The following is a 20,615-nucleotide window of genomic DNA, read 5'->3' as shown; positions in this document are numbered from 1 at the left end:
GACAGAGCCAGACTCCGTCTAAAAAAAAAAAAAAAAACCAAAAAAAACACAATAGTTTAAATTTTTAGACTTTAAAGACACTAACCATATAACTTTTATGTTTCTTCCAGTTTTTCTCCCCCTGCGCATTTTGCTGCATATGCCTTTAGAATCAATGCAGTATTACCATTAAAACAAAGGACTCTAACTAAAGCCACTTAGGAGCTGACTGCAGCATTGTTAGGGATTCAAGGGTTCTTCCTCCCTACTGTTACCCTTGAAGCTGCTAGTCATTGGCAATCATTTTAAACCAAAAAGCGGATAACATTTGTCATTCATATTCTTTGCAAGCGTTACTTTAGCATTTTAGCATGTTTGGGGTCATAAACAGAGGAAGTATTGGTTATTAATATCTAATTCTATTGGAGTCCATGTTGCATTTCTTGTGAACTATAAATGGTGCTTCTCATTTTCTGATAATTTTTATCTTGTTAAATAAATGTATTAAAAGATATTTTCATAATGCCAACCAACATGGCGGTTCAGTGACAGTTAAAGAAAAGTGAAGCAGTTTTAAGCTTTAATATAGTTTGGGCCCTCCAAGGCACTGCAGCATGAGTATAAATGCTATAAACCTTTGAAAAACATCGTTTGAGAGTTTTGTTTTGTTTTCTTTATGAGATGGGGGTCTTGCTGTGTTGTCCAGGCTGGAATGCGGTGGCTATTCACGGGTGAAGTCATGGTGCACTGCAGCCTAGAACTTCCTGGCTTCGGGCCATCCTCTAGCCTTGGCCACATGAGTGACTGAGACTGCAGGTGCAGCCGGCATTTGTCTCCTGAATGTTAGGCTATTGATTTTTTGTTTCAGTCACTCTTGAAGATGGCAGACATTGACTGAAGCAAAAAATTAAAAGCTTTATATTCAAAATTCTCAAAATGAAGCTGGGTGTGGTGGTGCATGCCTGAGGTTCCAGCTACTTGGGGGGCTGGGGCTGGAGGATTGCTTGGGGTCAGGTATTGGAGGCTGCAGTGTACCGTGATGGTGTCTATAGAAATAGCTACTGCACTTCAACCTGGACAACATATCGGGACCCCATCTCTTAGAAAAATGCAAAATTAAATGCAAAATAAATGCGCTGGGCATAGTGATTCATGCCTATTATCTCAGTACTTTGGGAGGCTGAGGTGGGAGGATTACTTGAGCGCAGCAGTTCAAGACCAGTCTACTCAACATAGTGAAACCCTGTCTGTAAAATAATAAGAAGAAGAAGAAATAAAAATAATTAGTTGGATATGGTGGCATGTGTCTGTAGTCCCTGCTACTCAGGAGACTGAGGTGGGAGGATCACTTGGGCCTCAGGGGTCAAGGCTGCAGTGGGCCGTGATCATGCCACTGCACTCCAGCCTGGGTGACATCCAGATCCCCTTTCAAAAGAAGGAAAAGAAAAACATTCAGGCAAGGTTTTGTGAAGGTTTGTAGCATTTATACTTCTACAAGTATCAAAGCTTACAATTACATTAAACATTTGGAATATCTTGTATCTCCATAAAATGCCCTTTTCTTTTTAAAAGGAGTTACTTGTAGAGCTGTGCTCTATATGTATTGATCACCGAAGTTTCTTTAATGTAAAGGAAGGTTTTGAAGGGCAGTGTTAATTAACATGTAATAAAAATAATTGGATCCTAATGACAGAAGGTGATATGAACAGCTGTTTTATCATCTTACATGCTACCAAGCTGTAGGTGTCCAAAAAATCCTGCTATTTAAGAAATAACTCACCTAACCCTTAGGAACACTTATTTCAGGCTTTAAAAGGAAAGGAAAAAATAATTTTAGGAGACTGATAATGTCATCTACATTTGAAAAACTAAAAGGAGATTAGTGTTCTCAACTATGTGAAATCTATTTCTCCTACTTTCTCAAATCTAATCCTAGGAACCTTGCTCATAAACAAAGCATTTCTGGGCCAGGAATACTTCCTCCACTATAGCAATGCTTCACATCATATTGTGCTGCAATTTCCATCATTTTTAAAGGACATATAAATACATGTTAAATAATTATATAAAAATATTACAATCTACCACCTCAAAAAAAAAAAAAAAAAAGAAAGAAACATTGTTTATGGAGTTCAGAGCTTGGAGATTCAAGTATTAATAGCCATTTTATTATAAAAAGAATGTTACAATTTATGTGGTTTTTATTTCTCATTCTTATATTAAAAGCTAATAAACTCTTTTAATTAAAAAAAAAACAAACATAATTATCTCAATAGAAAAAAACCTTTGATAAAATTCAGCATCCCTTCATGTTAAAAACCAATGGAACAGAACAGAGACCTCAGAAATTAACACCACACATTTACAACCATCTGACCTTTGACAAACCTGATAAAAGCAATGGGGAAAGGATCTTCTATTAAGTAAATGGTGCTGGGGAAACTGGCTAGCCATATGCAGAAAACTGAAACTGGACCCCTTCCTTACAAAATTATACAAAAGTTAACTTACACAAAAATTAACTGAAGATGGGTTAAACACTTAAATGTTTAACCATAAAAACCCTAAATGAAAACCTAGGCAATACCATTCAGGACAAAAGCATGGGAAAGACTTCATGACAAAAACACCAAAAGCAATTGCAACAAAAGCCAAAATTTGACAAATGGGATCTAATTAAACTAAAGAGCTTCTGCACAGCAAAAGAAACTATCATTAGAGTGAACAGGCAACTGAGAGAACAGGAGAAAATGTTTGCAATCTACCCATCTGACAAAGTCTAATATCTAGAAAAGAACTTATACAAATTTAAAAGAAAAAATAACCCCATCACAAAGTGGGCAAAACATGAAAAGACACTTCTCAAAAGAAGACGTGTACGTGGCCAACAAATAAGGAAAAAACACTCAGCTGGGCATGTGGCTAATGCCTGTAATCTCAGCACTTTGGGAAGCTGAGGCAGCTGGATCACCTGAGGTTAGGAGTTCGAGACCAGCTTGGCCAACATGGAGAAACCTGTCTCTACTAAAAATACAAAATTAGCCAGGCGTGGTGGCGCATGCCTGTAATCCCAGCTACTCGGGAGGCTGAGGCAGGAGATTCACTTGAACCCAGGAGGTGGAGGTTGCAGTGAGCCAAGATCACGCTATTGCACTCCAGCCTGGGCAATAAGAGCGAAACTCCAACTCAAAAAAAAAAAAAAGAAAGAAAGAAAAAAAAAAAATCTCAACATCACTGATCATCAGGGAAATGCAAATCAAAACCACAATGAGATACATACATCTCACACCAGTCAGAATGGTAAATAATAAAAAGTCGAGAAGCAGATGCTGGTGAGGCTGAGGAGAAATGGAACACTTTTACACTGTTGGTGGGAAGGCAAATTAACCATTGTGGAAGACAGTATGGTCATTCCTCAAGGATCTAGACCAGAAATACCATTTGATCCAGCAATCCCATTACTGGGTATATACCCAAAGGAATATAAAATATTCTACTATAAAGACACACGCACGCGCATGTTTACCGCAGCACTAGTTACAATAACAAAGACATGGAACCAACCCAAATGCCCATCAATGATAGAGTGGATAAAGAAAATGTGGTACATACATGCCATGGAATACTATGCAGCCATCAAAAGCAATGAGATCATGTCCTCTGCAGGAACATGAATGAAGCTAAAAGCCAGCATCCTCAGCAAACTAACACAGGAACAGAAAACCAAACATTGCATGCTCTCATTCCTAAGTGGGAGCTGAAAAATAAGAACACATGGACACAGAGAGTGAAACTACACACACGAGGACCTGTTGAGGGGTGAATGGTGAGGAGACAGAATTTAGAGGATGGGCGAATAGGCGCACCAAACCACCATGGCACATATACCTATGTAACAAACCTGCATGTTCTGCATGTGTATCCCCCTGCTTTTTTAGAAGAAATTTTTAAAAAGAGTAAAAAAAAGTTACTCATCACATAAACCAAAACAAAAGACAAAAACCACAGGATTATTTCAATAGATTCTAGAAAGTTTTCAATATAATTTACTATCCTTCATGTTTAAAACCCTCAACAAGCTAGGCACTGAAGGCACATACTTCAAAATAATGAGTCATCTTTGACAAACTTACAGCCAACATACTAAATGGACACAAGTGGGAAGCATTCCTCCTTGAAAACTGGCACAAGACAAGGATGCCTTCCCACAAAACTCCTATTCGACATAGAATTGGTGCAGTCTCAGCAGAAAACCTCTCTAAACTGATAAGCAACTTCAGCGAAGTTTCAGGATACTAAATCAGTAGCATCGCTGTACATCAACATCCAAGCCAAAAGTCAAATCAAAAACATAATGCCATTCACAATTGCCACACACACACACATAAATATATAGGAATACAGCTAACTAGAAATGTAAAAGATCTCTATGACAAGATGACCAAACACTGCTTAAAGAAGGGAGAGATGACACAAATAAATGAAAAACCATTTCATGCTCATGGATAGAAAAGATTAATATCATTAAAATGTCAAAACTACCCAAAGAAATGTACTGACTTAATGCTATTCCTATCAAACTACCAAAAACATTATTAACAGAACTAAAAATTAACTATTTTAAAATTTATATGGAACTAAAATGAGCCTGAATAGCCAAGGCAATTTTAAGCAGAAAGAACAAAGCTGGAAGCATTACATTACCCCTCTTCAAACTACACTAAAGGGCTACAGTAACCAAAGCAGCATAATACTGATACAAAAAGAGATGCATACAAAAATGCAACAGAATAGAGAGCTCAGAAATAATGCCACACACCTCCAACTATCTGGTCTTTGACAAAGCAGACAAGTGGAATGTGGGAAGAATTCCCTATTTAATAAATGGTGCTGGAATAAGCTGGGAGTGGTGGCTCACATCTGTAATCCCAGCATTTTCGGAGGCTGAGGCGGGTGGATCACTTGAGGTAAGAAGGTCGACACCAGCCTGGCCAATGTGGTGAAACCCTGCCTCTACTAAAAATACAAAAATTAGCTGGGTGTGGTGGCACATGCCTGTAATTCTAGCACTTTGGGAGTCCAAGGCAGGTGGATCACTTGAGGTCAGGAGTTCCAGGCCAGCCTGGCCAATACAGGAAAACTTCATCTCTACTGAAAATACAAGAATTAGCAGGGCGTGGTGGTGCATGTCTGTAGTTCCAGCTGCTCAAGAGGCTGAGGCATGAGAATTGCTTGAACCCATGAGGCAGAGGTTGCAGTGAGTCAAGATCATGCCACTGAACTCCAGCCTGGGTCACAGAGTGAGACTGTCTCAAAAGAAAAAAATAGTCACTAACAGATACTGGCAAGGTTGCAGACAAAAGGGAATGCTTATACACTGCTGGTGGGAGTGTAAATTAGTTCAACCATTGTGAAAAGCAGTGTGGCGATTCCTCACAGAACTAAAAACAGAATTACCATTGGACTCTGTAACCTCTTAATTGGGTGTATATTCAAAGAAATATAAATTATTCTACCATAAAGTCACATGCACATGCATGTTCATTTCAGCACTGTTCACAATAACAAAGACATGGAATAAACCTAAATGCCTATCAATGGTAGCCTAGATTGGAAAAAATATGGTATGGTCAGACAACAAAGCTCATTCTTGTAATCCCAGCACTTTGGGAGGCTGAGGCAGGTGGATTACCTTAGCTCAAGAGTTCAAGACGAGCCTGGGCAGCATGGCAAAACCTCATCTCTACAAAATATGAAAAAAATTAGTCAGACATGGTAGTGTGTGCCTGTAGTCCCAGTTACTTAATGGGCTGAGGTAGGAGGACCCCTTGAGCCTTGGAGGTTGAGGCTGAAGTGAGCCACGACTGTACTACTGCACTTCAGCCTGTGTGACACAGTGAGACACTGTCTTCAAAAAAAATAAAGAATAAAAACAAAATATGGTACATAAAAATCATGGAAGATTATGTGGCCATAAAACAACACCAAGATTAAGATCTCTGCAGCAACAGGGATGGCGCTGGAGACCATTAGCCTTAGAAAACTAATGCAGAAACACAAAACCAAATCCATGTTACCATTTATAAGGAAGAGCTAAATAACAAGAACACATGGACACAAAGGAGAAACAGTCACAGGGGCCTAGTTGAGAATGGAGGATGAAAAGACAAAGAGGATCAGAAAAAAATAACTCTTTGCTGCTATGCTTGGTACCTCAGTGACAAAATCACCTACACCAAACCCCCATGACACAATTTTACCCATAAACACCCCTGCACACATACACATGTAGAAAAAGAAAACCCATGGGTGGGGAAGAATGCAGTGTAACTGGATTGTTTCTGCAGATAGTGGCCCAGGTGGGGCTGTACTCTGATTTACTTCTGGGTCCATGCAGGCAAATGAGATTATGAACAAGTGGTCTCCACCTAGGTAGGTGGTGAAAACAGGTTGCTGCTGCAGATTCACTGTCTGGGGGTTGGGATATGCCAGGAGACTTGTAGACACTTTTGTGGGTTTTGGGCAAGAAACACTAGGATCCACAATGCTGTGGTGAAATTCCCAAGGGTGATGACTAGTCCTGGGAGGGGTGTGGACATGTCAATGTCTAGTGGGTATGTCTGTGAGTGGGTCAGAATCCTGTGGTGTCAGCTGTGGGAAAAGGGGGTCTGTCATCAGAGTTCCTTTCCTCTAAGTTTTCATCCTCTCTTACCCTAGGAGGAGACCTGGAATCACACGACAATGAAAGGCTCTGTCTTCCTTTACACAGAGAACAAAGCCTCCCATTGCAAGACACCAAGAGTTCCATTCCAGGAAAGGTCTCGGTGATATCTTTCTACTAGCACCAAATCTGTAGAGTTTGCTGAACACCAAGCAATTCTCTAGCACCAATTCAATGTCTAACATTTGAATTCTGACACCATGCAGAGTCAGCAAAGACCCTGATTCAGGGCTTAGTCTCATAACATTGCCCTCATTGCAGTTGCCAGTCACAAACCCCATAGGCCCATCTACACTTCTGAGCTACTGTTTAAAAACTGAGGACTCCCGCGACCTTCCTCAAGTTCAATAATTTGATGGAGCTACTCACAGAACTCAGCAAAACACTGGAGTTACGTTTACCGATTATAAAAGATACAACTCAGGAAAAATCAAACAGAAGAAATGTATGGAACAAAAAGAAGAGGTGGGGAAAGATGAAACATATCGATACCCCTGGTAAATAGCTGTGATTAATAAAATTTTTCATCCTTTGTGTTCTCCAGGAACAGCTTATGGAAAGAAACACTCTTCCATTATGAATTACATGGTGCTGTCTTTTCTTTTTTATCACATAGCCAGACACAGACTCTGTCAATGATATATTGAACTAGAGCAACTCGATTTTGAATAGGGGCTGAGTAAAATACGGCTGCGACCCACTGGGCTGCATTCCCAGATGGTTAGGCATTCTAAGTCACAAGATGAGATAGGAGGTCAGCACAAGATACAGGTCATAAACAGCTAGCTGATAAAACAGCTTGCAGTAAAGAAGTGGGATAAAAGTCACCAAAACCAAGATGTTGACGAGAGTGTCCTCTGGTCATCCTCACCGCTACACTCCCACCAGTGCCACGACAGTTTACAAATGCCATGGCAACATCAGGAAGTTACACCATAATGGTCTAAACAGGAGAGGCATAAATATTCCACCTCTTGTTTACCATAAAACTAAGAAATAACCATAAAAATGGGCAACCAGCCTATGGAGAAAGCCATTCTCTTATTTCTTCACTTTCTTAATAAATTTACAGGCCGGGTGCAGTGGCTCACGCCTGTAATCCCAGCACTTTGGGAGGCCGAGACAGGTGGATCACCTAAGGTCGGGAGTTTGAGACCAGCCTGACCAACATGGAGAAACCCGGTCTCTACTAAAAATACAAAATTAGCTGGGCGTGGTGGCCCATGCCTGTAATCCCAGCTACTAGGGAGGCTGAGGCAGGAGAATCGCTTGAACTCGGGAGGCAGAGGTTGCAGTGAGCCGAGATCGCGCCATTGCACTCCGGCCTGGGCAACAAGAGCGAAACTCCGTCTCAAAAAATAAATAAATAAATAAATTTGCTTTCACTTTACTCTATAGACTCGCCCTGAATTCTTTCTTAAGATCCAGGAACCCTCTCTTGGGGTATGGGTCAGGACTTCTTTCCAGTAACATTTTTCTGGCAACCACAAAGGGACTATATTGAAGAGACCTCTGACCCAAAGGAAAACCATCTGTGCCCACTAACGGCTGACACTGAGTGAGTAGGGTGCATATACCTGGGTAAAGCATGGGATTGGGTTAGGGGCCCAACTTAGGGGAATTATAGTCTCTCCTAAAGCAGAGTGGGTTAAAGGCTCCTCTTAATAAAAGGCAAGGATGATTGACTGAACTTGGATTCGAGGCCCAGCTTAGGAAGGTTATAGTCCTTGTTAAGATTTAGAAGGTTAGACACCCCTCTCAGTAAAGTCCCTCTCAGCTAAGAACTGGTTTGGTACTATGGGATGTTAATTGCTATTCTTTCTTGATTAAGCTGTCTTGCACTCTTTGCTGGTAGATATGAGTGACAGAATGAGGCATCTCCAGGACCACGGAACATGGGGAGCTTTTTCCTCTCCAAAAGGGAGAACTTGAGAGCTGACGGGACTGCTGGAAAGATCCTTTTCCTACCGACAAGCAGCCACCTGAGCTTTTCATTGTTGCTGCAGTTGGTGGGTCTTTCTCCGGCCTCCCTGAGCTCTTTGCCTTCCCTACTCCTCCACAGGCAATGCTTTTTTCTCTCCTTTCCCTTTATTATCACTCAGGGTGACCGTCTTGCCCAGAGGCCACAAGTTGAAACTCCTGATTGGAGGTTGAATTAATGATAATAGGCCCAACTAGGGGCAAGTTTGAGGCTTGTCAGTTTGATATTGATTGCCAAGTAGAGAGGCAATCAATATAAAAAAATATGTGTTTTGTCACACATATTTTGCTCTGGCCAAAATGAAAGAAGATAATTTTCCTCTGTGTTGCGGCTTGGCCCCCAGTGCTGTGGGGCAGCCAGCCATGTCACTAGGACCACTCAGGGAAAAGGAACCCAGAAGCTTGGCATGCTGGCAGAAGGGTACAAATTTCTTACCAAACAGAATTCTGGCCTCTCTCTATATATGCAAACTCATTGAATGAATGGCAAAAATCACTGTTTATCTCCTCTGTAAAGTTTTAATTGGAAAATGCATTTGTGATACTAGTCTTAAGACATAACAAATCTGTTGTACTTTGTGCTATAAATGTCTTTCTGTATTGTTCTGTCATTAAGAGGGGGTACCTCAGGATAGAATGCTGGCCTAGGACCTCAAAGGTTCAAGATGGCCCAGTAAGCTGGTCAGTCATGTCCTTGGAAGACTGACCTTGTAACCATGCGGCAGTACTTTCTCTTGGTCTCCACTATCACAGTGATGGCCCAGGTTCAGGGTTCAATTTCCAGCTTAGGGAATGAGTACTTTCTTGTTTGATACTTCGGTGACCTTTAATCATTTTTTGATTCTCTTCCCCTCTAGGAACCGTGTTAAGTTTTCCTTTCTCAGAATACCTGTGAGGTGGCTTTTGGTAAAGTTCAAAAGCCAGAGATATTGGCCGCTTGACCTGACTAAAGTCTGGTAATAAGAAATTTAAAAGAGCACTATGCTTAAAAGTCAGCCTTAATTTAAAACAGATATTCAAGCTCTAATAGCCTGTATGTGGGGGGAGCATGGCAAGATGGGATGGCTGAGGGGGTTGTGGGGAGTGTTGGAACTGTTGAGCATCCTGATTATATTGTGGGTTACACAAACCTAGAGATATGTTAGAATTCATAGAACTGTACACCCCCCAAAAGTCCTTTTGACTGCATAATTTTATTATGCAGTAAAATGTCAAACAGATTGAGTATCTTCCATTTTATTGTGCTTGACCTAACACTCCTTGGGAAAAACAGAGGAGGTACCACAGACCCTGTTTGGGAAACACTCTTTTCTCCTCAGGAAACCCCATGAATTGCAAGTGGATAAGTCTCTCTCAAAATCTGAGGTTCTGTTCTGTGTTGCATTCATTATATGACATTTTTTTACTTTTGGGGTTATCAGACATTATTTCACATATGAAAGAATTTTGATATGTAATAATTGGGTAAGATATATACTTTTGAGGATGGCTAATAGCAGTTATAGGGAAATAGCTCTTCACATTTGAATCAGAGAAACATACCCTTGACCACATAAAAAGTATGGGGATGTCCTCACACCCAACTGAGAAATAAGATTTCCATGGGAATAAACTGATTGTTTTTTGGATCCATTTAAAAATGGATCTCATTTTAAAATGGAACCCTTAGTTTTGGAGGATCTGTTTTGCCTTCCAGCTACCTTACTTTTAGGCTGTAAGAACTACATGTTTTCCTGGTCCTGGGATCCACCCTGAAGCTAGTAATTCAATTAAGAAACTGACAAAGGAAAAACCTTACAACTACTGAATCTTTTGTCTGTATATTTCTGTGTTGTGTGTGTGATATAAAAGAGCTCTGATTAATTGGTTTAAAAACAATAAGAGCTTAAATCAAATATTTTGTCAGAAAAGTAAAAAGTGTAATGCCTTTTAGTAGATGTGACAAGTAATCTTTTGGGAATTAAACAGTTTTAAAGATTACTGGAAAGATAAAATGTCTTCAAAATACAAACATTTGATCAAAATGATACAGGTCAGATACTAGGTTTACCAACTACTTGAAGGTCACAAACTGCTTCTTTGACTTTTAAAAATTGTTCAATTTTCCTATCTCGAAGCCACTAGCTTCTAAATAAGGCCTGGGGACATATGGAATTAGTCATGCCCCCTTACTATCCAAAGAAGGTTATAAAGAAAAAAGGTTTTATATTTAAAAAAAAAATCTTGTATAGCAAATTCTTTTCCTAAAATAAAATGACTGGTTATTTAAAAAGAGGGATGTTTACGACAAATCAGAAAGTCCAAACATATTGTAGATAGTCTGCATAAGAAATGAAAGCATTCATGAAAGGGATTTCATACAAGAAATGTTGTACAATTTAAAGGTGATTAGACCCTCTGAATACTTCATAAAATGCCACTAAGGCTCTTACTGTACAATTTGCCAGCTTTACAGCTAGGTAGGGCCTGGGGCACATGGAATCAGCTACACCCTCTAACTATTAACACACTGGAAAGAGTCAGACGTTATCTACACTTGTGCCTGGGTCCTAGACTCAACACCTAGTACATAACTAAAATCCCACTTACCACGGTTTTCACGATAGGTAAAAGTTACTAAGAATTAATATTAAACATGGAATTTTCACTACTATAAAACAGTTTCACATGCAAGGTATGCAAAGACAATGAAATGTGTTTTTGATAAAAGTTTATAAAAAATAGAAATGTAGATTTGTCTAGATTAAAAGGTTGTTTTAAATTAGATAGAATAAAACTGAAAGTTTTAATCAATTGTGGATAATTTTTGAACATTTAATTGTAAAAGAGATTCTGTGAGCACACTGACTAAAGTTACAGGGGTATTTTCCAGTTGTAATATAAATTGAACACTGTGATAAAAGTGACAAGTTTCTCTTAAAGCTCTGATCAACTCTTTAAACAAAAAATGTGTAGTTATAAAAGTTTTATGAGAATAATACCTTATGGTCAAACATTAAAACTGGATATTTGTCTAAAGATTCATTAAGGCTGGGCACAGTGGCTCACATCTATAATCCCAGCACTTTGGGAAGCTGAGGCAGGTGGATCACGAGGTCAGGAGTTCAAGACCAGCCTGGCCAAGATGGTGAAACTCCGTTTCTACTACAAATACAAAAATTAGCCAGACGCAGTGGCAGGTACCTGTAATCCCAGGTACTCAGGAGGCTCAGGCAGGAAAATCACTTGAACCTGGGTGGCAGAGGTCCAGTGAGCCGAGATCAAGCCATTGGGTTTGACATCACTAATACACAAATATAATGGTGAAATTTGGATCATTTAGTAAAAAATCATACAGGAAACACTGTCAAATGTGAAATCATGTTTTACTCTTTTTGGACTATATTTGTATAAATATGCTATTGGTATGTGTTTCAAAATTATAGGGCTGGGCAACATGGCCGACGTCTGTAATCCCAGCATTTTGGGATGCCAAGATGAGCAGATAGCTTGAGGTCAAGAGTTCAAGACCAGCCTGGTCAACATGGTGAAACCCCCGTCTCTACTAAAAATACAAAAATTACCAGGTGTAGTAGCATGCACCTGTAGTCTCAGTTGCTCAGGAGGCTGAGGCAGGACAATCGCTGGAACCCAGGAGGCAGAAGTTGCAGTGAGCCAAGATCGCACCACCGCACTCCAGCCTGAGCAAAAGAGTGAGACTCTGTCTCCAAAAAAAAAAAAAAAAAAAGGGAAATCGCTGTAATTCTAATATGACTAAGTGTATGTTATTAATAATTACACTTTGGGAGGCTGAGGCGAGCGGGTCACCTGAGGTCAGGAGTTCAAGACCAGCCTGTCCAACATGGTGAAACCCGTCTCTATTAAAAATACAAAACTTAGCCGGGCATGATAGCAGGTGCCTGTAATCTTAGCTAGTTGTGAGGCTGAGGCGGGAGAATCGCTTGAACCCGGGAGGTGGAGATTGCAGTGAGCCAAGATTGTGCCACTACACTCCAGCCTAGGAGACAGAGCAAGACTCAATCTCAAAAAATACTACTACTATTACTACTAATAATAATTATAATTGTTACCTAAAATCATTGTATGCCACAGAGCTAACCAAATTTCCTTGTCAATCATGTTCTTTTTTTACTGTAACTGCCCTAAGACTTTGCCATCCAGACAATCATCTTGTGTCAATCCTCTTCAAAAGATGATTTGTAGTCAACTATAAGACACTGACAGGGGTTCTTAAATGCAAGTTTCTGATAACATTAGAAATTTGACATTAGAATAGAGGAAGTTCTTTTTTTTTTTTTTTTTGAGATGGAGTCTCACTCCGTCACCCATATTAAAAGTACAAAAATTAGCCGAGCGTAGTGGCATGCCTGTAATCCCAGCTACTCAGGAGGCTGAGGCAGGAGAATCACTTGAACCCGGGAGGCGGAGGTTGCAGTGAGCCAAGATGGTGCCATTGCACTCCAGCCTGGGTGACAGAACCAGACTCAGTGTCAAAAAAGAAAGAAAGAAAGAAAGAAAAGCAAAAGTATCTATTTCTTTCTTCCAGACAATAAATATATTACTTTATTAATTCCATTTAAAATTATGCCATAAACAATTAGTCATATGGGAGCACTTCTAGACAGTACCAAGTTTCATCTCACAATATTCAGCATAAAACTCAAAAATCAATAGAACAGGATTTGAACACAGATATTCACTGTCACAAATTTACCCTGAAAAAAAAGAAACTGATGTTTTAACGAATCTATGCAACTCACCAATTATCCACCACATTTTCTTGTGGAAATGTATTCATTTTCTGCAGCTAAAATGGAAGAGATTTTGCCTGGGAGTAGCATTCTAAAAGCTAAGCCTTGAAATTCTGTTTGAAATCACCCAGCCATTTAAAAAAACACACACACACACACATACCTGAGAAAATTCCTAAACTCACTGTGGGAAAGAAAAAGGTAAATAAGAATTTTTAACAAATGAAATATATGATTAGATTTTTTTTTGGAAACCCACCTCTTTTATGACCTTTGTAAATATTTTTCTGCCTTTCAAGCTCTACTAATATAAGGCAATTTACAGCTAAAAAACTGAGGTCAAAATAAATGACAAATCTCTTCGAGGTGACAAACCCAGGTAGTGGCAGTGCTGATTAAATAATAGATGTGTCTGACTCATGTTTCAGGTCAGGTCATTCAATCACCGGAGAGATTCTTCCACCCACTCCTGCTCACTTATGTGCTCAAGAACCACCCATTCAGGAGACACTGCATTATGCCTCAGTGACTGCCCCAGGTGCACTTTACTCTGCAAGCTCTTACACCATCTCACTGGGGTCAGTTCTGTTGTTGTTGTTTGTCTTTTGGAATACTTTTCAGTAACAAAACTTTCACTTTTTTTTCCCCAGTATTTTTCTTTAACTCTATTTATTTCACTGTTTTTCTGCCCCCTTAGATAATCTAGGGAGCAGAAATTATTTTTGTGTTTCCCCCTCAATACCAGCATCTGATTGGCTGACCAGCAATGTGTCTCCAAGAAATGAAAGCTGAGTTGGGTGAAGACAATTTTAATGTCTCAAGGGGTTACCTTTTCAAAATAAGAGTGCACCAGAAGATTCCTCTCAGCCCCAGGGCATCCACTTGCTCCCTTGAAAGGACACATTCCATACCTCAGGTCATCCTACGGGAGAAAATAAACCAGAAGCTGACATTCACTAGGCACTTTAGCTGACAGAACCATGGTGGATATCTTGGTTTATCCCCAGATAGTACTGAAACCCAGGACCAGGAAAAAACTAAAGGGTGGCTGAGGACTCCTTTAAATCAGGGGAAGAAATCAGTACCTAGAGGGTGCCCACTGTTAGAAGCCAACTCATAGTCAACCTGTCACTGAATCCTGGCCTCCTGTCTGCACTGGGACACATCACCCCATAGATTTTTCCAAACCAAAACCTTGACCCAAAAACATTCTGATAAGATCTCTGTGCCTAGAGAAGATAAAAGGAAAAGAGACACAGAGATTTTCTACAATACAGTGTCTGAGGATTAGTCTTTGTTTCCTTTTCATGGGAAATATTTACAAACGGATAACAAATCTTAGAAGCACCATTTAATGCTTTGTCAAAAACAATTAAAATATGGCATAAACAAGTACACCAAAGGACAAATAGGTGATAATGTGAATTAGGGAGGAAAAGCTGGCATTTGGGAACGCCAGAAGAAATTGGAAATTTAATATCTTACTGCAAGCCAGAGTGAGGCTGGAGAAATGAGGGACGGGGGTTAGATTTAAGACCCTGCTTGGGACACAGGTGAAAAATGCAGCAGAAAATCAGTTCCCCGTGGAGTGTGAAAGTAATTAAGTGACAGGCAATTAGACTGAGGTGTCTCTAGTCCCTGGGTTCCTACTTAAAAAAAAAAAAAAAATCTAACTCAGGTGCATTTTTTTTTTTAATTACTACATTCAGAGAACATTTAGGCTTAAACAAATATAAACTGCTAATTAACCTCTGATTACACAACCAGGAAATTTTCACCAATATTGTACAAATTAAGAAACTACGTTACTGTACCTAACCAATTACTAAATTTAGTTTTCTTCATAATGCATTTTATAAAGGACTTTCCTTCAAGCCTCTCCCATAGACAACAAACTACAAACCACAGCTGGAGCTCTACGATTCTTGAATCACTGTTTGATTAAATTATTTAAGCCAGGCGCGGTGGCTCACGCCTGTAATCCCACCACTTTAGGAGGCCAAGGAGGGCAGATCACGAGGTCAGGAGTTCAAGACCTGCCTGGCCAACGAGGTGAAACCCCGTCTCTACTAAAAATAGAAAACAATTAGCCGGGCCCGGTGACAGGCGCCTGTAATCCCAGCTACTTGGGAGGCTGAGCCAGGAGAATCGCCAGAACCCGGCAGGCGGAGGCTGCAGTGAGCCCAGATCGCGCCACTGAACCTTAGCCTGGGCGACAGAGCCAGACTCCGTCTCAAAAAAAAAAAAAAAAAACTTTAATATTTTTGCAGTGACTCCCATACATTTTTAATAAGGGAAAAGAGGAACTGGGAAAGCCACGGACCAAAGCTCTTCCCATTCATGAACCCGCACTCCGAGTCAGGATTCTCCCCTGATGACCCTCCTGTGGTCCCCGCACAATCTGAGAGACGCGGCGCTGCGAGTGCAGAGCTGCCCAGAGAGGGCCGCCAGGCCAGAGCACAGTCACTAGCGAAGGGAAGAGACAAGACGCCTGGGGTCCCGGCTGTCAGTGCAGCCGCCATCTTATAGCTGAAGGGCACTGAGGCAAGCTGGGCAAGGAGAACTCGGGGCGCAGATCGTGGAGCTGACTGCCGAGAGGCCTGAGTCCCGTCACAACTACTTCCCACCAGTTCCAAACAGCCCCTTCCCCTTCTCTCGGGAGGTCGGACCGGCACTCTCACCATTTCTAGGCTTCCAGGGGGTCCTGGCGTCTTAGCGGTGGATCTCCCAATATCTGCAGGTCACAGGGCCACAGAGGATGGGCCTCCAGGAGCAGAAGACACAGAGCAGCGAGGACGAAACCTGGAGCTCCGGCTACAGCAAGAGACAAAGGCCCCGCCAAACCCGGAAGCCGTCCAGTCCGCTCCAGCTGCATGCCTGATTGGACGGTTTCCAGCGCAGCGTCCCTGGTTGGATAATGCTTAAATCCCCGCCCCGTCAGGCTTTGAGTGACAGAAGATGTGATCAGATGCTGGACTGAATGAAGAAAGAGTGACAGCCTAGGCTGCCACCACTTCTGACAGGGCTTCCTCTCCGAGCTGAGCCAGGCCCATGCCAGAGAGTATTTGCCTTTAAACTTGTGTATAAGGTCATATGAATAAATAAATAATACATTATAAAGCGATACACAAATGAAAAGAATATAATGACAATTATTTTAAAATTTCAGCTTTTATGGCCTTCCTGGCTTCTGGCCCGGCCCTTTGAGCAGGCAGCCTGAGATTGTAGAAAAGAGAAAATCATCTAAAATGAATGATTTTCGTTTTAGAAAAATTTCATTTTAGAAAATGAAATTCTAAAATTTAGAAAAAATTTAGAAATTTTAAAATTTCATTTTAGAAAATCCACAGCCACGTGTGGATTTTAAATTTTCTAGTAGCCAAACTTTAAAAAGAAACAAGTTGAACTGATTGTTAACAATGTAATTAACCCATTATATTCAAAATATTATCATTTTAATGTGTGAGAAATATATAATTATTGATGAAGTATATAAATATATGGAACTAAATCTTTGAAACTGACTTTGTATTTTACCTTTCTAGCATATTGCATTTCAGACCAGGCACATGATAGGAACCCAGTAGCCACACATGGACCATAGCTGTCACTTTGAAGTGCAGTTCTGATATCAGCGGTGTGAAGGGCCTGAACATCTCTTGTCTGCCAGAGTGAAAGAAGAGACTCTCCCTACAAACATCTCTCTTTGGTTCCGAGGGTGGACCAGATAGTGCCCATAGAAAGAGCTGAGGGCAGCAGGAATAAAATAGCCACAGGTAAACAACTGCTGGCCACCTGTTGCCCGCCTTTCTTTTAGAGACCAGATAGTGAGCAAAGGATGATGGGGCTACAGGAGAAAGAAAAACTACGTCTTCAGTTCTGTCCACACACTTGAACTCCAATATTTAGAGATGGAGAAAATAGATTAAAAGCAAACGTATTTTGCTATTTGGTCTTGGCCCTAATGGTCAGGCTGTGTTTATCTGTTTTCTCCTGTCGTGTGGGGGACTATGTGAGTCTGAGCACCAATCACATGTATACATGTCTACAAGTATTACTGCATTACCCAAAATTCTCTTACAAAACATCCAACTTTAAATCAGGGGAAGAAATCAGTACCTAGAGGGTGCCCATTGTTAGAAGCCAACTCGTAGTCAACCTGTCACTGAATCCTGGCATCCTGTCTGCACTGGGTACATGTATTAGTTAGCTATTGCAGCATAACAAACCATCCAAAACTTACTAGTTTATAATTGAAATGATCAGCCGTTTAGGCCGAGCCGAGTGGGGCCATTCTTCTAGTCTCAGCTGAGCTCCTTCAGACATGTATCATCAGCTGCTCATTGACTAGACAGCTGTGCTTCTGGGGGTGCACTTCTGCTTCTGGGTCTGTCAATAGGGGCACCTTGCTTCTCCTCCCCATGGTATCTTATTTTCCAGCTGGCTAACATGGGCATTATACACAGAGATGGCAGCATTCTAAAAGAAAAATGGAAGCAGTCAATACCATTTGAGCCTAGGCCCGAAACTGGCCCACTGTCATGTTCACAGGTTTCTATTGGCCTGAGCAAATAAGGCCAGCCAGATAGAGGGTTTTGAAAACAGATTCCAGATCTTGATGGGAACAACTATAAAAGCACCTGGCTATGGGTATAGATACAAGAGGGATGAAAAAATATCATTTTACTATCAGTATCATTCTACCTTTTTTGCATATGTGGTATATAGAACTCTTCCACATCAAGAAACTTGTGCAAAGACCTACAGCTACTAAGTGGCTGGGCTGAGACTCAGCATCAACTTTATCTGACTCCAAAGCCCATGCACCTCCACAGATCACACTACTCAAGTAGTTGCCCTTCCCTAGACCCTTGAAATCCTGGAGAGTGACACTTCCATAGAAGAAGTCAGATTCCTTTTAGATTTGTGCTCAGAGAGTACTTTTTTTATCATTGGGAATAGTCCTCACAAGAAATTGCAGAAGCACACGGTGGATCACACCTGTATTTTTAACACTTTGGGAGGCTGAGATGGGAGATTTATGAGAGCTCAGGAGTTCCAATGCAGCCTGAGCAACATAATAGGATTCTGTTTCCATGACAAAAATGAAGAAATTAGCCACCAGTGGTGGTGCATGCCTATAGTCCCAGCTATTTAGGTGGCAGAGGCAGGAGGATTGCTTAAGTCTGGAATGCCAAGGTTGCAGTGAGCTGTAAGCAGTTACACCACTGCAATCAAGACTGGGTGACAGAGTGAGACCCAGTCTCAAAAAAAAAAGAAAAGAAAAAAATTGGAGAAGCATTTTGAAAAGACATCAAATAATTTGGGGAAATAGCTGAGGGATGAGTTTAGAAAATCACAGCCCAACGGCACATTATTTACTTTTCATCATAGAAAATATTTGAAATCCATTAAAAGAAAAAATCTTTAGAGAAATTAATTTTTTTAATTTATTTTTTATTTTTGAGACGGAGTCTCGCTCTGTCACCCAGGCTGGAGTGCAGCAGTGCGATCTCGGCTCACTGCCACCTCCACCTCCCCAGTTGAAGCAATTCTCCTGCCTCAACCTCCTGAGTACCTGGATTACAGGCATGCACCACCACAACCAGCTAATTTTTGTATTTTTCGTAGAGACGGGGTTTTACCATGTTGGTCAGGCTGCTCTCAAATTCCTGACCTCGTGATCCACCTGCCTCGTCCTGCCCAAGTGCTGGGATTACAGGCGAGAGAAATAGAATTCAAATGAGCGTGGGATGATTTGCAAACTGTGTAGCCTGTGGATCCAGGGTAGGCGCAGACAGACTCTAGCACAACCACCTGATGAAAACAGATTTATAGACAGCAAAAGCAAAGTGACATACGTAAAATGAAAGTGAGGTACAGAAACAGCCAGATTGATTACAGGTTGAGATTTACCTGATTTAATCACAATTTAAACACTTGATGTTCTTTTTTTGGCAAAAGCACAGTGTTTGGTACAATAATGGGTTACAGTCCATTTATATATCCAGTTAGGTTTCAGTTTACTATGTACGAAAAACCTAGTGACCGGAGTTAAACAGGAAAGGGGGCAGCTTTAGAGATCATTAATTTAACAATTTCTCCCTTTTGGTCACGTTCTCAATTTTGAGAGATAGACCAAAACTTTAGACATTGATATTACTCTGTCACCATCAAAAGTGTACTTACTTAGTCTCAAATCCCATTGTGAAATAGCAGAACTGTGGGTTTCAAAAGTGGAAACAAGAACTTCACGTTATTTGTTTTTTAGGGTTACAGTAGAGGGGACCATCTTGTATTGAAATCTGCTGTTTCCAAAACAAAAATAAAACCTGGCCTGTTTTAAGATCTACCTATTTATTTAAATTTTTAATTTGATTATTTCATGTTTAACATGAGTGACTCCATTTACTTTGATTTGGTCTGTCTGGGTCTAGTGCACAAGGTCAGTCCAGAATAATGGCCTCCAATACTTTTGTTTAAAAATTTTCACCCTTATGGTTAAGTTCTCAAATAGGTCAGAGTGTGACTAAAACTCAGGGTCTTAGTGTCTCTCTCAGTTTCCATTATTTTTGGTTTTTGTTTTTATCAGGTCCTTCATCGGTTATGGTGTCGTCATGGTCACTTATGTATTTGACTTTTTGTGGTTCCAGTTAAAGAGAGTTCATTTGACATTCTAGAGATAACTGCATGCAAACTTCAATAACTTCTGAGAGAATACAGTGCAGTAGGGAGGTACTATTTTGACTACCCAGGGGATAATATCAAAAGTTTCAAGTATGCTTTTCAGCCAGGGTCCCATGAACCCACCAACTAATAGATCAAATAATTAGCTACATAAATGGTCTCCTCATTTCAAACAAGCAGCCTATTCATTAATCTCCTACAACTGAATCTGCGTAATACCTAGTGAATTTCTCTATGTGCAACTATAAGTATTAGCAACTTCACAGATATGTCTGTTTATACAGTAAATAATCTAGAGAATTTCTATTATTTAGCACAGCTTTAGTAAGAAAAATTAAAGTCTATTGTGTAACCATAGCCTTTACAATAGAATTTGCTGTAAAGTCCTATTATGGGGAATAGATTTCTTTTTTTCTTTCTTTCTTTCTTTTTTTTTTTTTTTTTTTTCTGAGACAGAGTCTCATTCTGTTGCCCAGGCTGGAGTGCAGTGGCATGAT

General features: G+C 40.5%; 1 protein-coding gene across 1 annotated transcript in view; it reads right to left on the bottom strand.

The window, feature by feature from the left end:
- Positions 1 to 16,314, bottom strand: part of LOC105538625 (zinc finger protein 100-like) — a 46,617-nt gene extending 30,303 nt beyond the window's left edge. Inside the window, 2 exon segments of the mRNA XM_011978523.1 lie at positions 14,261 to 14,353; positions 16,113 to 16,314. Of these exon segments, the coding sequence (XP_011833913.1) occupies positions 14,261 to 14,353; positions 16,113 to 16,115 (96 nt within the window). The 5' untranslated portion in view covers positions 16,116 to 16,314.
- Positions 16,315 to 20,615: the final 4,301 nt, after the last annotated feature.

This window comes from Mandrillus leucophaeus, unplaced genomic scaffold (assembly GCF_000951045.1).
Source record: "Mandrillus leucophaeus isolate KB7577 unplaced genomic scaffold, Mleu.le_1.0 Scaffold196, whole genome shotgun sequence".
NCBI classification, from domain to species: domain Eukaryota; kingdom Metazoa; phylum Chordata; class Mammalia; order Primates; family Cercopithecidae; genus Mandrillus; species Mandrillus leucophaeus.
The sequence above is the reverse complement of the archived record's forward strand: the minus strand, read 5'-3'. Positions and strand labels throughout refer to the sequence as shown.